The sequence below is a fragment of the Triturus cristatus genome, chromosome 3_1 (genome assembly GCF_964204655.1).
Source record: "Triturus cristatus chromosome 3_1, aTriCri1.1, whole genome shotgun sequence".
NCBI lineage: Eukaryota > Metazoa > Chordata > Amphibia > Caudata > Salamandridae > Triturus > Triturus cristatus.
This window is the reverse complement of record NC_140583.1, coordinates 751,382,589-751,395,858: the sequence shown is the minus strand read 5'-3', so window position 1 is coordinate 751,395,858 and position 13,270 is coordinate 751,382,589. Positions and strand designations below refer to the sequence as shown.

At 43.8% G+C, this 13,270-nt stretch overlaps 1 protein-coding gene across 1 annotated transcript in view; it reads left to right on the top strand.

Moving 5' to 3' along the window:
• Positions 1-13,270, top strand: part of LOC146860917 (mucin-5B-like) — a 286,252-nt gene that overhangs the window by 248,087 nt on the left and 24,895 nt on the right. The window contains exon 22 of the mRNA XM_085646184.1: positions 11,792-11,971. Within this exon, the coding sequence (XP_085502310.1) occupies positions 11,792-11,971 (180 nt within the window). The remainder of the gene's footprint in view (positions 1-11,791; positions 11,972-13,270) is intronic.

The following is a 13,270-nucleotide window of genomic DNA, read 5'->3' as shown; positions in this document are numbered from 1 at the left end:
GTATCACAACAGCAAGCTAAGATCCCAACCGCTGCCTGATATATGATGTCACTAGTTCTAGTGTACACCTTGTATCAGTCCAAACAACACTTATGGTGATTGGTTGTAAAGTCAACCTTATAGACTAGCTACCCTAGTGGTAGCATGGACAAGACCAGTCTTAGGCTAAACTCTGTATGGCATGTGAAGCCAGCTGTTATACCATTATAATCCCTTGAATACCAAATGAAAGGACACCACACCAAGTATATAAAAAGTTAAAATGTATTTATTCTAGCATATACCCTCAGCACTCTTTATGAGGTCAGAGGTCTAAGTACAAACAATTTCTTAAGTAGCATATGTTAAGTTGCACAGGAAAATACAGTTAGGCCCAGGGGCCACGCAAACCATATACTAAGAAAGTGGTATAAGTACCACGTGACAAACAGGGAGTAGGCCTAGGGAATCGCTGGGGCTACACTACCCTACCAATAGTTAGGAAGTGGGAGGCCCACGGGAAGCGTGTGCAGTGTGGAAACACACATGTGGGTTACATTAAAGTCAATGGGAATGTAACAGTTAGAAATAGGAGGAATAAGGACACTTCTGAAGGAGCTAGGAGGAAGCAACTCAAGACTTAGACACTTGGATAGTCAATACCCACTGGAGCACCGGAGTACTCACGTTACCTCACCCACAGGAGACGGGTGCATAGGTGTGAAGATGTGTCGGGTGTCGTCGCTGGATACTATGGATGCCTGAAGAACAGATGCTGGCAGGTGGCCAGGAGGAAGATGTCCGGTGGATCAAAGGGTGCATCTTGAAGGAGGAACACCTGCAAGCAGAGGGGACAAAGTCTTGGTCACTAGCCAGTGACCGTGTGGAACCAGGAAGGAACCAGGCGATGTCGTGCAGAACACAGGTGATGTCATGAACCTTGTCTCTGCAGCTGCGTGGATCAGGAGGTGTCGAGGATGACCAGAACCAGGATACGAGCTGTCCCATGAAGGATCTTGCTGATGGCAGAGTCTACGTCCCGATTGGAGTCAACAAGCCTTGGCAAAGGCAACCCATGTGGAAAGGGAAATTCGCTTCAGGTGCAGACCAGGGAGGTCTGGGGTGCTTCTCTTTCACAGGGAAGCAAGGGCCAGTCTGGAGGAACCAAACCAGCGGTGGAAAGTTAAGGGTTCATCGTCACTGAGGCTACTAGCCAATGGGCCAGCAACCGGACAGACGCGTCGAGCAGGAAAATGCAGAAGGGCCCCACGCAGAACTCGTGGAGTGTGGAGGGCTGATCTGCGGTGCAGATGGTGCTCGGGGCTGGGGCTTCTTAATCCCCAGAGCACAACTTCGAGAATGCCTCAGAAGCTGCGCTGGAAGCTACTCGCCAATTTTCCCAGGTAGCCAGTTCCACGTCTCTCGTCGCCTCCACGGATCTCATCTCGGCTGTGGATGTGGATCAGGGTCGAAAAAGTCTGGAAGTCAAGGCGCTGGTCAGGCTCTGCAGTCGGTTCCTCGTAGAACTTGGGCAAAGCAAATGGCAAGTTGCTTGTTGGTGCCTGTTTGCACAGGGTAGCCACTCCTTGGCCACAAGGGAGATTCTTCAGTCTTCTTCTTGTCGTTGAATGTCAAAGGTCCAGAGTTTTGTGTCTAGTTTCCGTTCAGGATAATCCAAAGTCCTAGGGACTCAGCTCCCACTCTTATACTAATCTGGGGGCTGGGTTACCTGCTAGGTCCCTCCTATGGGTGGGACCAGGGAGGGGGGTGGTTACACCCCCTTCCCTTTGTCCAGTTTCGTGCCAGGACTGGGGCTGGAGTGCCCCAGCACCGGTTTGAACTGGGCTATGCATGGGACACCTTGTGTGCCCCAGGCAGTGTCTCGTTTCTTTCATCCCTCCCTGCCCCAATACACTAAGTCCTGTCTAGGGTGGTGCTAGCACCTCCCAAGGCAGGAAACCTATTGTCCAAGCCTCCCTCGCTGGAAGGACTCCCAGCAGCAGGAGGTCAGACTTGTGTCTGTGGCAGCAGCGTCCATTTTGTGACACTGGGGCTCTGGATAACTTTAACCGGGTAAGTAGGATTTCAACATGTCTTCCCCCTCTAGAAGGGGGGAATACTATCCTCATCACCAGAAATGGTGTGGGGGTAGTATTCCAAAGTGTTATACACCTTACACGACATGTTTTGATAAAGCCAAACCATAGTTACCATAACCGCGAGGATTATAAGGCACTTTAAGAGTATATGGTAGGCGATATCATAGAACAGCTGTAAGGACATGGTTCCAAAAGCTGCAGACAGGCTAAGCTCATGCTAGAGCACCATATCACATGTTGCCAAGCACTCTGCCGCCAGGATTGTTAAGGCCTGCCATAAGAGTGGTTGATAAGTTACCCATGTGTCTATATATGAGGTAGGTATAGGGATACTACACCTAAGCAAGGGGTGATTACACGTCCTTGCCCCAGCTGAGTGATCAGCCAGTTGTGTCATGATGGGAGGCAAGCCAGGGGTGGCACAATACATGCTGCAGCCCCTGGTAGGCCTAGGGTACACCTATGCCCTGGGTACCTAAGGTACACTGTACAGGGCCCTATAAGGTGATCCTTACCAATTGGGTTATGTACCTAAAGTACATAGTATGAATTTAGAGAGAGAACAGCTGGGCTGTGGGTCTGATTAGCAGGCCCACAGCCACATCTAAGTCAAAAACCAGTAAAGCAAAAGCAAAAAGTGGGGGTGACCATAGGAAGCAGACCCTACTCTCCTACACATAATAGCGCACTTTCAGGAATTTCCCATAACCACAATTTCACCTTGCCCTGGTGGTGACACTTTGATTTACGACCGTTATGAACTAACTTCTGGAAATGTTGTTGAACACAAGTTGGACATGCTGCGTGTTTAGTGGGGTGCACTATAAAATCCTGTACTATCATGTGGCGTGAACATAGACTGAGTGGTTAATGCATCCAATCAAGAAGCATCTTTTTTTTCTTAAAAATGTCTGAAGGTTAATGTTACAGTGTGTAGCGGTTGAGTCTCTTGGTAATACCGTACCCAAAATAGGTGCGTTTTTGCTTCCGTATCTTCAGGGAACCTCTGTATCTTGGTTACTAGATTGGGAAATGATAGGCGTTACTATTGGGTTATGCTAGTGGAAGTCCACCTTCTATAACCCAGACTCCTGCTGACCTCTATTCCCACCCCATCTTAAGCCTGCCACCCTGTTGCCTAGGCCCAGTGCATAGGAATGTAGGCGTCTACCAGTAAAGTGACAACGGCATGAAGTTCCAGGTCGGCGCAGCAAGCTTAAAGCTTACTTTCAGAAGAGACCTCGTAAACCCATACGTGCTTTAACCCTTCATTCAACATCAGTGGGCCTCCTTATGAATCAAACTGTAGTTGCTCAAAGGCTGTGTGGACAAGCCTTCCTGGCACATAATGTGGATGTCTTATCCTACAGGCCCTGCTGGACATAGTCTATGTGCCCAAATGCCAGTTTCCCTTTAAAAAGCTCTTTTGAGATAAAACAGAGCAGCGGTCCAATTCAAAAGCCGATGCCTCTGCACAACAAGCATTTGCAATGCAATAGGTCTCGCATTTACGCGAGTTGAAGCTATTGGCATTGTAATGACAATGCCTTTTATTTATGTTTTAAAAACGAAAACAAAAATAAAAGGCACTGTTATTTGCAATGTCAATAGCTCAAACTTGTGTAAATGCGAGACCTATTGCATCGCAAATGCTTGTTTTTAATTGGTAATCCATGTTAGGCATGGTAGCTGCAGGGTGCTGGACAGTGAATTGGGTGAACGCGAGCCATCCCTGGGATGGCTGATGCCATCCTGCTTGTCTGGTGTGCCTCTAAACTAGTCCTTATGACCGCAGGCGAGACGTATGCCTTCCTTATTGAAAGATTGCACTGCTCTGACTTTCACCCATACACCGTCAAAACTCATTCTGAGATTGACAAGTCTGGCAGACTTCTGGCTTGTCTCGTACAGCAGGAGAAACCGCCTATCTCCATTATTGCCATATATTCAGCCATGTGTGATACTGGCAATGTGAAATACACGCCACTTTCTAGAATTATTACAAGCCCCTTTATGACCCATTCACATTTTTCTACACCTTATACACATGCCTAAAACCCCATCAGACTTTATTGATGCTATGAAATTGCCAATCTGTGACCAGGAGGTCTGCGGGGCATTCAAGGTTTTGGTGACTGGTGGGACTCCAGGCCTCAAAGGGGGTGCAGCTTTTGTTAGAAATCACTGGTGCATTGGTCATCGAGTGCAACCTGCTGGTTCTATTGAAATGCTCAAAAACCTGCAGAGTTGAAACCAAATTTCTGGACTTGTCTCTCCCACTTGCCGAGTGATACATAGTCTTGAACTGGATGAGTAACCTCCCCTCTCAAGTACGCGGTGTGTGCAGTGATGAGGTGGGCAGAGGCTAAGAGTAAATCCTTGCACAGAGAGGGGGACAGGAGCCTCCTCAAGCACCTTCAACCGAGTTGCTGGAAGTGTTTATTGAACCGTAGGGCGCCATGAAAGATACCCTTAATCTACTAACAGTTATATTCCATTCACAGCTGAGCATTTTTTTTTTGCATATATATATAGCGCAAACTCGACCCGAAGGTATTGGAGCGCTTTACATAGCACCGTATTTACATAACACATTCAGGCACGAGGAGATTAAGTGATTTTCACAGAATCACAGGATGTGGACGCGACCTCGAGGCTCGAACCCTGGTTTTCTGCAACATAGGCGGCAGCGCAGCCGACGGACCACATCCTTTGTGCTTTACCTCTCTGGGGCACCCCCATGTCCAGCCCATCAGTGCTCATTTATACTCCACCTATATCACTAGTGGGCTGCAGCTCTCATTGTGCTGCCCACTGCAGAGACAGTGCAAACAATACTGCAGGCCTTCCTCAAGTTGCCTGGCTGGGCGGGTTTAAACTGCAAATTCAGTCAAATAACCCATTTTGACAATCCTAAAAGCCTTTTTTTAAAATATGTATAAGTCAACCCTAAGCAAGCCTTACTGCTCATAAAGGTGGTATGCATGGTATTTAAAGGTAGGACATGTAAAGATTAATGTTAAACATGTCCTTACAGTGATAAGGCCCTAAAAGCTATTGTTACTATATCAGGGTTGGCTGGTCCATAGAAAAGTGTTGGGATACAATATTACATTTCATATTATTATTTCTGCTTAGGAAACAGTACAGATTTAGTTTTCAGACCTTTTACATATTTAATCACAACCCAATTCACTGGTTGGATTTATAATAATATTTTGGAAAGATGGCTTTTAAAAAGTTACCTTTACCCTGTCTGAAGTCCCTGTAAGCTAAATTTGCATTTTGTTCTCTCTTCTGCCAGACAGGAATTATCATTTCAGTGGCTGTGGATGGGATGTAAACATGCTCCCAAGACAAGCACAAATGGCCTTGGGTGTGAGGAAGTGTTTGGGGCCCTTGTCAGGATGGCATGTGGGCTGGATCCATGGACTTGAATAACTTCAAAGAGGCATACCCTGCCACAAGCAGATGGAGCAAACACCCAGACCTTAATTTTTGTATTGTCAGCACAACCAGACCATCTTTCATCACAGTGGTCCTCTTGTTGACATTACAGTGTTTGATCCCGCTGAAGTGTCAAGACCTACTTAACAAGTCTGTTTGCATTTTTTTATATGACATTGGGGTGCACTTCAAAGAAGGCAAACAGAATGCCAAAACAATTTATATGCATCAGCCAACTGGTCACGTAAATCTCAGTTTTTTTTACCCTACGAGATTTCTGTGTCTGAGTTTGCTGGGCTTACAGGGACTTCCTAAAACTGGGAGATCACTAGGATTATCATACTGCACTCACCACACACACCCCTTCCTTCAGAGCTCAAGTTTAGTGTGGCCAAAGACTTTGGCCATCTTGAATATATTCAAAGTGGGTAGGGTTAGCTTCAGGAACCTTCCCCCTTCGGTTAGGGCATCCCCAGGGTCTTCCCACCCTAGTGCTAGGCATAAATATGGCATCTCATGTATCTACTTCAGAACACTCCTTGGACTTTAGAAGATCAGAAGAGGACTGAACCTGCTGTTTAAGATTTGAGAAAAGTTTAGAAGACTGGACCAGCTCTCCCTCTTGTACTTAGGACAAAGAAGTGGCCTTTAATTGTCAATAAACTGACCTCCTGTTAAAGCTACGGGAACACAACAAGCTGTGAAAGGCATTTTCCTGCAACTGCCCAATTGAACAGTAGCAACTGAATCTGATCTAGACTGCACCCTCCTCTGCCTGTCATGCTGTGAGTTTCTAAGTGCCTCCCACATGTCCTGGGAGGTTTTAGAAGTGTACTTCAGGGGTGGACTTGGACTTTAAGGGCTAAAGTCAGAAGGTAAAATCTTTGAACAGGACAAACCTTGTTACTGAATATGACCTGAGCGGCATCACGGTCAGAGTTAAATTGCACCTAAGTCCTGTACTGCCATGGCCATTTACTACGATTAGCACTTGTTTATTAAACTTAAACTGTACTCTATTTTTCAAAATCATTTTGGAATACTTATTATTTTCCATTATGACTTTATTACTGTTTTAGTACTATATAAATACTTTGCACATTGCCTCTGAGTTAAGCCTTTCTTCTGCTCTGTGCCATAGCTCCAAGGTGGCTGAGGTTAGGTTTATCTAGTGACTTTTTTGGTTTACCCTGACAAGATTATGATTATTACCTGAGGCGGGTACTTACTCCGCTCAACTAATAACCCAATTTCTTATGTTGCTCTTCAGCGCTGGGATCCAGGACTTGTGTTTTGCCAAACCACTAGGGGGCATATCATCAAGGAGGCGATATAAAATTATCACTGCTTTTGTGTCCGTTTTCGGACGAAAAGCGGCGATAATTCTATCGCCTTATCAATAAGGTCACGGTATCGCCTGAATCCTTGCATTAGCTCCCTTTCCCGTAACGCCCACCTTTGCATCTCTAATGAGATGCAAAGTGGGTGTTCCGTCCCAAAATAACTGGAGAAATGTCACTAACCGACATTTCTCCAATTATCAATGGGCACGCTAACAGGCATAGCGATAAGAAAAGTAGCGCTAACCTTGGTTATCGCTACTTCCCTTACACCTGCTTTTAGTTTGACTTAGCCATGATATCGTATGGAAGGTGAATATCATGGCTTTGTGATTGGAGCCCCTGTCATTTCTCTGAGGGATAACTGTGCCAGCCAGACAAAGGGGGTGGAAAATCTGTTTTCCCACAACTGTTTCTTCGCAACCTAGGCACATGGCAGGAATTCTTCTGCCGTCTGGACAAGGTATTCCTGGATTTGGGGGGGGTAACCCAGAGGAGGTTCGTTATTAGTCTCCAGATGGCTATTGGTTGCATCCTTGGTAATAAACATCATCTATTGAGAGAGAAGCTAGATGGGACGGCTACGCCGGGTGGCCCAATCCCACAGATTTCTTGGGGTACTGTCTCCAGACCATATAGCCCTTAGACAGAGTGTACAGGGGCACACATGGAGAGTAAGGGGTAGAAGGTGGAGGCAATACACAGTGAAAGGACCAGTGGGTTAGGGGGTACCTGCTTTATGAAAACAGCACCCTAAGATTAACCCTGGTGAGGTCACTTCTGACTTGGAGGTGCCTCAGGACAGAGAAAGAGGACAGGAGGCCTACCCAAGGGAAATCCATGTATGACACAGATAGAGAGTGTCACTCATGAGGTGGACATTGGTTTTCCCTTGAAAGTTCTGGAATGCCAGGCAACTGTTCAGTCTCCGGGTACAGAGGGATAAGAAGCCAGTCTCAGGTTGCCACACCTGAGATGGCAGGCTAAAAGTTGAAGGAGGGTGTCTACCACCTGAGGGTGCAGCCCCCTCTCTGAAAAAACTAAGAAATCAGAGAGAACTCATGGGTAAGGGAGGGACTCCTTGTCAGACTCTCAGCTGGAGGTGAGACCTGCCCAATTCCCCAGACCAGAACCTCCACAGTTAATGGCAAGGCTGAGCACAAGCTGCACAGACGCAAAAATTGGGTAAACTATATCCCAAAGTGGGTTTGCTTGAGAGCCATCCTTCAGCAGCCAACCATGGCACAGAAAGTGACAAGTATCTGACAATATTCTGGCTCTAGGACCCACATGCAGCTTTGCCAAGCCACCTCATTACTGCCCTTCTGCCCCGTCGTTCGTTCTGCTACTGAGAGTCAATTGAAGATTGGAAAATGCACTTAAAGATTGTAGTCCTCAATTAAGAAACATACCATCAAGACTCACAGGGGTGCAGTTATAACTGCATTTCATTGCCTGCTTACTAATGAGTAGTTTCAAATGGACACAATCTGATGTTCTGTCAAATACCAGCATCAGATAAGCTAAGGCCACCTCTTCTTTAAAAAGATGTTACAAAAACATTAAGAGACAGGAACAGATAACACTGGAATGTGCTCTGTGCTCACATCAGGCTGTAAACATAAAGGGAACAGTAAAGTACAATAAAGTAATAACAAAAACGACGTTACTGAAGGTAACTACCTTATTTGTGGATGTGCTCCTTGTGAAGGAGCAAAATACACTCACTCACAGGGCAGTTAGCCAGTGGCTAATACACACACTGTGGTAGGAAATGCGTTTTCCTTTACAGATCTGCTTGTTCTTGAGAGCTGGGAAGATGGGGATGTCAGTAGATTGCTGCCATTTTAGGAGAATATGCCTACTTGCACGGCACTTTTTTTCCAATTGTCAAAAAAACAAAAAAAATGTTATAGTTTGGCTAGTTTCTTGATACTCTCCATAGAAATCCCCAAACCTTGGATAGCTGTGGAATCCCCAAGATGTGGGAAAAAGAAAGCAAAGTTGGACTGGATGCCTTTTGTAGAAAAAGTTAGAAAATCTTAAGCAAGATGTGTCCAGAATGTCAATAAACGGCCTTGGCATTCTATTGAGAAAAGGCTTAGCAGCCAAGTGGTTGAAATGTTTATTTGTTAAGAATCGTGGCCTTATTTTTTTGATGACTACACACGAAATTGGCAGTCATGTACCATAGCTAGTGTCATACGGGTATGACTAGTTTCATGCAGATCCCTCAGGTGAGGGTTCACAATTCTTGTGCTAATAACTTTGGTTCTGGTTATTGATCTGTATACAATATGTCTGTTAGCAAGTTCTGCCAATGCAAGAATCTTAGATGTTCGAAGATCTCATGAGGGAGGGCAAAGATAAAGGGAAAAGTCAATAAATCATTAACATGCTAATAGCGTTACTGCTGTTTTCGTGATTTTCAAAACATTAACCATGGCTAGCTTGGAGCTGAATCTTAACAGTTGAGTTTGATGCAATTCCATAAAAGTGTGGATGGCAATTAAAACGGAGGATTAAACAAAGAAGTGTTTACAATTTAACTCTCATATCAATGTTTGCTGTCTTCTCAACAACAACAAAATTAAACAGAATTACTCCAAACTTATCATGAAACCAGAGCGCTGCTTAGGAAAATGCCTTTGCTTTATTTAGAGTAATTCCCTCTAGTACTTTTCGAGAAATTAAAATTACACTAGTCCATGTACAATTCTTGAATCCACATTTGCGGACTGCGGGGCATATTAGCAAGTACGGCGTTAAAATTATCGCCGGTTTAGCGGCGGAAAACTGCCGCTACATCGGCGATAATGGGCTTGATAATATGCCCTGGAGAATTCCAATAGAAGCCCAGGTTCACACCAGAACATGGACTATTATTGGAATTCTCAAGGGCATATTATCAAGCTCATTATCGCGGCTTTAGCGGCAGTTTCCTGCCGCTAAACCGGCGATAATTGTTAACGCCATCCTTGATAATATGCCCCTGCCTGCCTTAAATGTGAAATGCCCCGACTGAATGATGAAACTTTTTGCTCTTGTCATCGATTTCCAGTCTCTGGTCCCAATTATGGGCCCAGGATCACAAAGGATCTGATTGGCTGTCTGCAACATAACATTTTCCATTACAATTGCCATTACAGGATATGGCACTTGGTCCTCGCGTTCTGTCAAAAACAAAGGGGCATATTAGCAAGAAACGGTGTTAAAATTAACGCCGCTTTAGCGGCAGAAAACTGCCGCTAAAGCGGCGATAATGGGCTTGATAATATGCCCTTGAGAATTCCCATAGAAGTCCATGTTCTGGTGTCAACATGGGTTTCTATTGGAATTCTCTGCGGCATATTATCAAGCCCATTATCGCCGCTTTAGCGGCAGTTTTCTGCCGCTAAAGCGGTGATAATTTTAACGCCGTGCTTGATAATATGCCCCAAATTGAGGACAGCCAAAATGTAGCAGGTAGAGCATCCCCTGGACCCTCCATTTGTTTAATTTAAAAATAATGGAATTTAGTGCAGAATTGGACCCTGATTGCCCATGCCTATCGGTTTCTCAAACCCGGTTCCAGGTCTATGCACCTGTAACGATGCAGAAGGCCCATGAGTCTTCAAGGGTTTGCAAATCCATAAGGTTTAGAAACCCTAAAAAACGTTAAAAATTATTATTAAGAAATAAATGACAATGTTAATTTAAAAATAATTTTTTACAAAACTTTGAAGGCTTCTACACTTATTTGGCTACTCGCATTAGGTCGTGAAGAGCGTCTGACCTTCTCAACCATCCTATGCTGGTCTTGGCTGAAGGTCAAATGCAGTGAGGGTGGCCGGTCAATGCTGGTTGACCACCTGAGATATGTAAGAAAAGCAATGGTTTCAATGCGTTAATTAACAGTATTAAAACAACTGTGCAATCAAAAGAAAGAAAATATATGTTACATTTTATGTTTCCATTGCTCGTATTGATAACTATGCTCAAACCTTTGGGTCACAAATCAAACAATGTTTCTAGAGTAAAAACTAAATAAATAGAATGCCAGACATGAGTCTGCGTGCTGTTTTCATTTAAAAACTGTATTTATTTTTGTAATGTCGCTAACTATATTTGAAAGTAGTCTATATGTTTCAAAGTTTAAAAGCTCCTTCTAGAGCATAGGTTATATTAAATGCCAAAACATTATAAACCTGTTATTTGAATTTCTTAGTCGGAGTTATATACACAGCTACATGTATCAGAATGATCAAAAAGTATAAAACTAACACTATTGCATTTCATTTTGTTAAAATTTGCATTCTCATCCATGTGTTCAAGGTTCACAATTTCAGCACTTTTTCCAGTGCTAAAGGATATATATCATGGTGAAAGGTTTATGTGATTAATCTTTTTTGTTGCAAACCTACATTAATTATCATCAGTGTGTGTGCTGATTTCTGTACTGAAACTAGTTCACACACTCTTACCACAGCTAAAGAGCAAATGAGATACTAAACAGGAAAACATGCTGTACTTAATGTTTTTATTTCAGACTGCATTTATGATTAGCTACTACATTCCGTAGAATCACACTATAGTATTTACAATTCTTTCCGGTGTTATAAAGGGCTCTAAAAACCCTATATTCATAAGAAAATGTATGTTTATGTGTCCTTACACCATGCAACAGTTTCAATTGGCATTTTCTCTACAGAAGTCTGAGCTGTATCCGCTGTGGTGTCGACGCTTTCATTAATGCCTACTGTGCTTTACATTTTCTTTGTGTAAGTGTAGTAGGTACTGCCATGGAACATGGCCTTCTAAGAGAATTGAGCTAAAATATGTCAATGCCCGATTCTCGTTTGTTTTGTAGTTCGTAGTCGAACCTTTCATCTGGTAGTCAGTGCTGGTTACATTATAAATAACCTCTCACTTTTCCTTTTGGATTAGAGCTACAAGTTCACATTTAGCGATGCGCAGTTCACAGTGGTGGACACGGCTTTAGGAAAGCGCATCCCCTACAAGATCCGCTACATGGGCATATACCTGGTGGTGGAAGGAAGCAATGGAATGATCCTCTTGTGGGACAAGAAGACTACCATCTTTGTCAAACTCACTACAGCGTTCACGGTGAGTCTTGTAGACCCGGGGTTGTTATAATTCAGGAGTGGAAGGCCTACAGCTCCTTATTCAGATCAGCCTTAGCTAAACAGGCAAGGGTGATACAACAGGGGTGGAGCCACAGAACTGCTTACAAACAGTCTCAAAGAGCTAATACCAAAGAGATATTGATGAATTGATTCACAGCACACTGAGTAATCAAGATACACTTAGTTATAGCCACACAATGGGAATGGGGGATTGACTTGCAATCATACAGAATGTAAGGTAGCTTTTTGTGATTAAAACTATCAGTAAACAGTATGGAACTGTAGGCCTGCTACCAGACTACAAAGGGAGCATCCATGTTATGTCTATGTACTGATGAATAGATATGTCTATGTTATAATGACCAGAAGAAAGTCGTATGGTCTGCTTTGTGGGGCTCACAAAGAGAGGAACGAATAAAGGTCTAGTGAAAAATAAATTCACTGACAATGAAGGCATGTTCCTTGAGATTGCCGGAAAATTAGGCCTCCACTCTAGGCTGTCATTTTTTGTCATTTTATTTAAAATTGCACCACTGTGAAAAGGTTAACCCTGGTCAGTTAAGAAGAAAATATGTGCCAAATTGTACCAATTTTGACTAATGGAATAAAAATGTCTGTTTTTGAAAATTGGCTATTTGGGACATGGGAAAGAATTATTGTTGCTTGCACAATTTCTCATTGATTCTTCCCAATCTTTGCAATTGGAAAATGAAAACAGAGTTTCACGAAGTCCAAGAGATGGGCTCACCAGTGTCTTAGAAGTGGAGGATGAAGCCAAGTCCTCCAAGATACATCAAGTCCCTTTCAGTGTTGTAGGTGAAGAAGTAGAATAAGACACAAAGGATGTACGCAGCCGTGACTTGCAGTGATGTAGTGTGTTAGTGGTGATATATGGGGTTCAGTGAGATACTGAATGGGGTGAGTGACTTACAATTAACATCTATGGTGCAGGTACTATCAGACTGAGTAGTATTGCTAAACCTTTTATTAAACTTGAATAGGCAATTGAATAATGAGAAATCAAAGATTTTGTAGCGTTGTCTGAAATAGTATCAAACACCGATGATGAGAGGGTAGTGAACACAGTCCTTGTGCTTGTGACAAAGAGGCGGATTTAGAGTTTGATGGAGAGGGCACTCCGTTCCAACTGCAAGTACCCTCTCCGACAAACTGAAGGTCCGCTCACCTGATTTACAGGTGGGCAGACTTTAAGCATGTCAACATCAGAGACTTCTCTGTCTCACGCTGACATAGCATGACATACTTTCCAACGACCTGA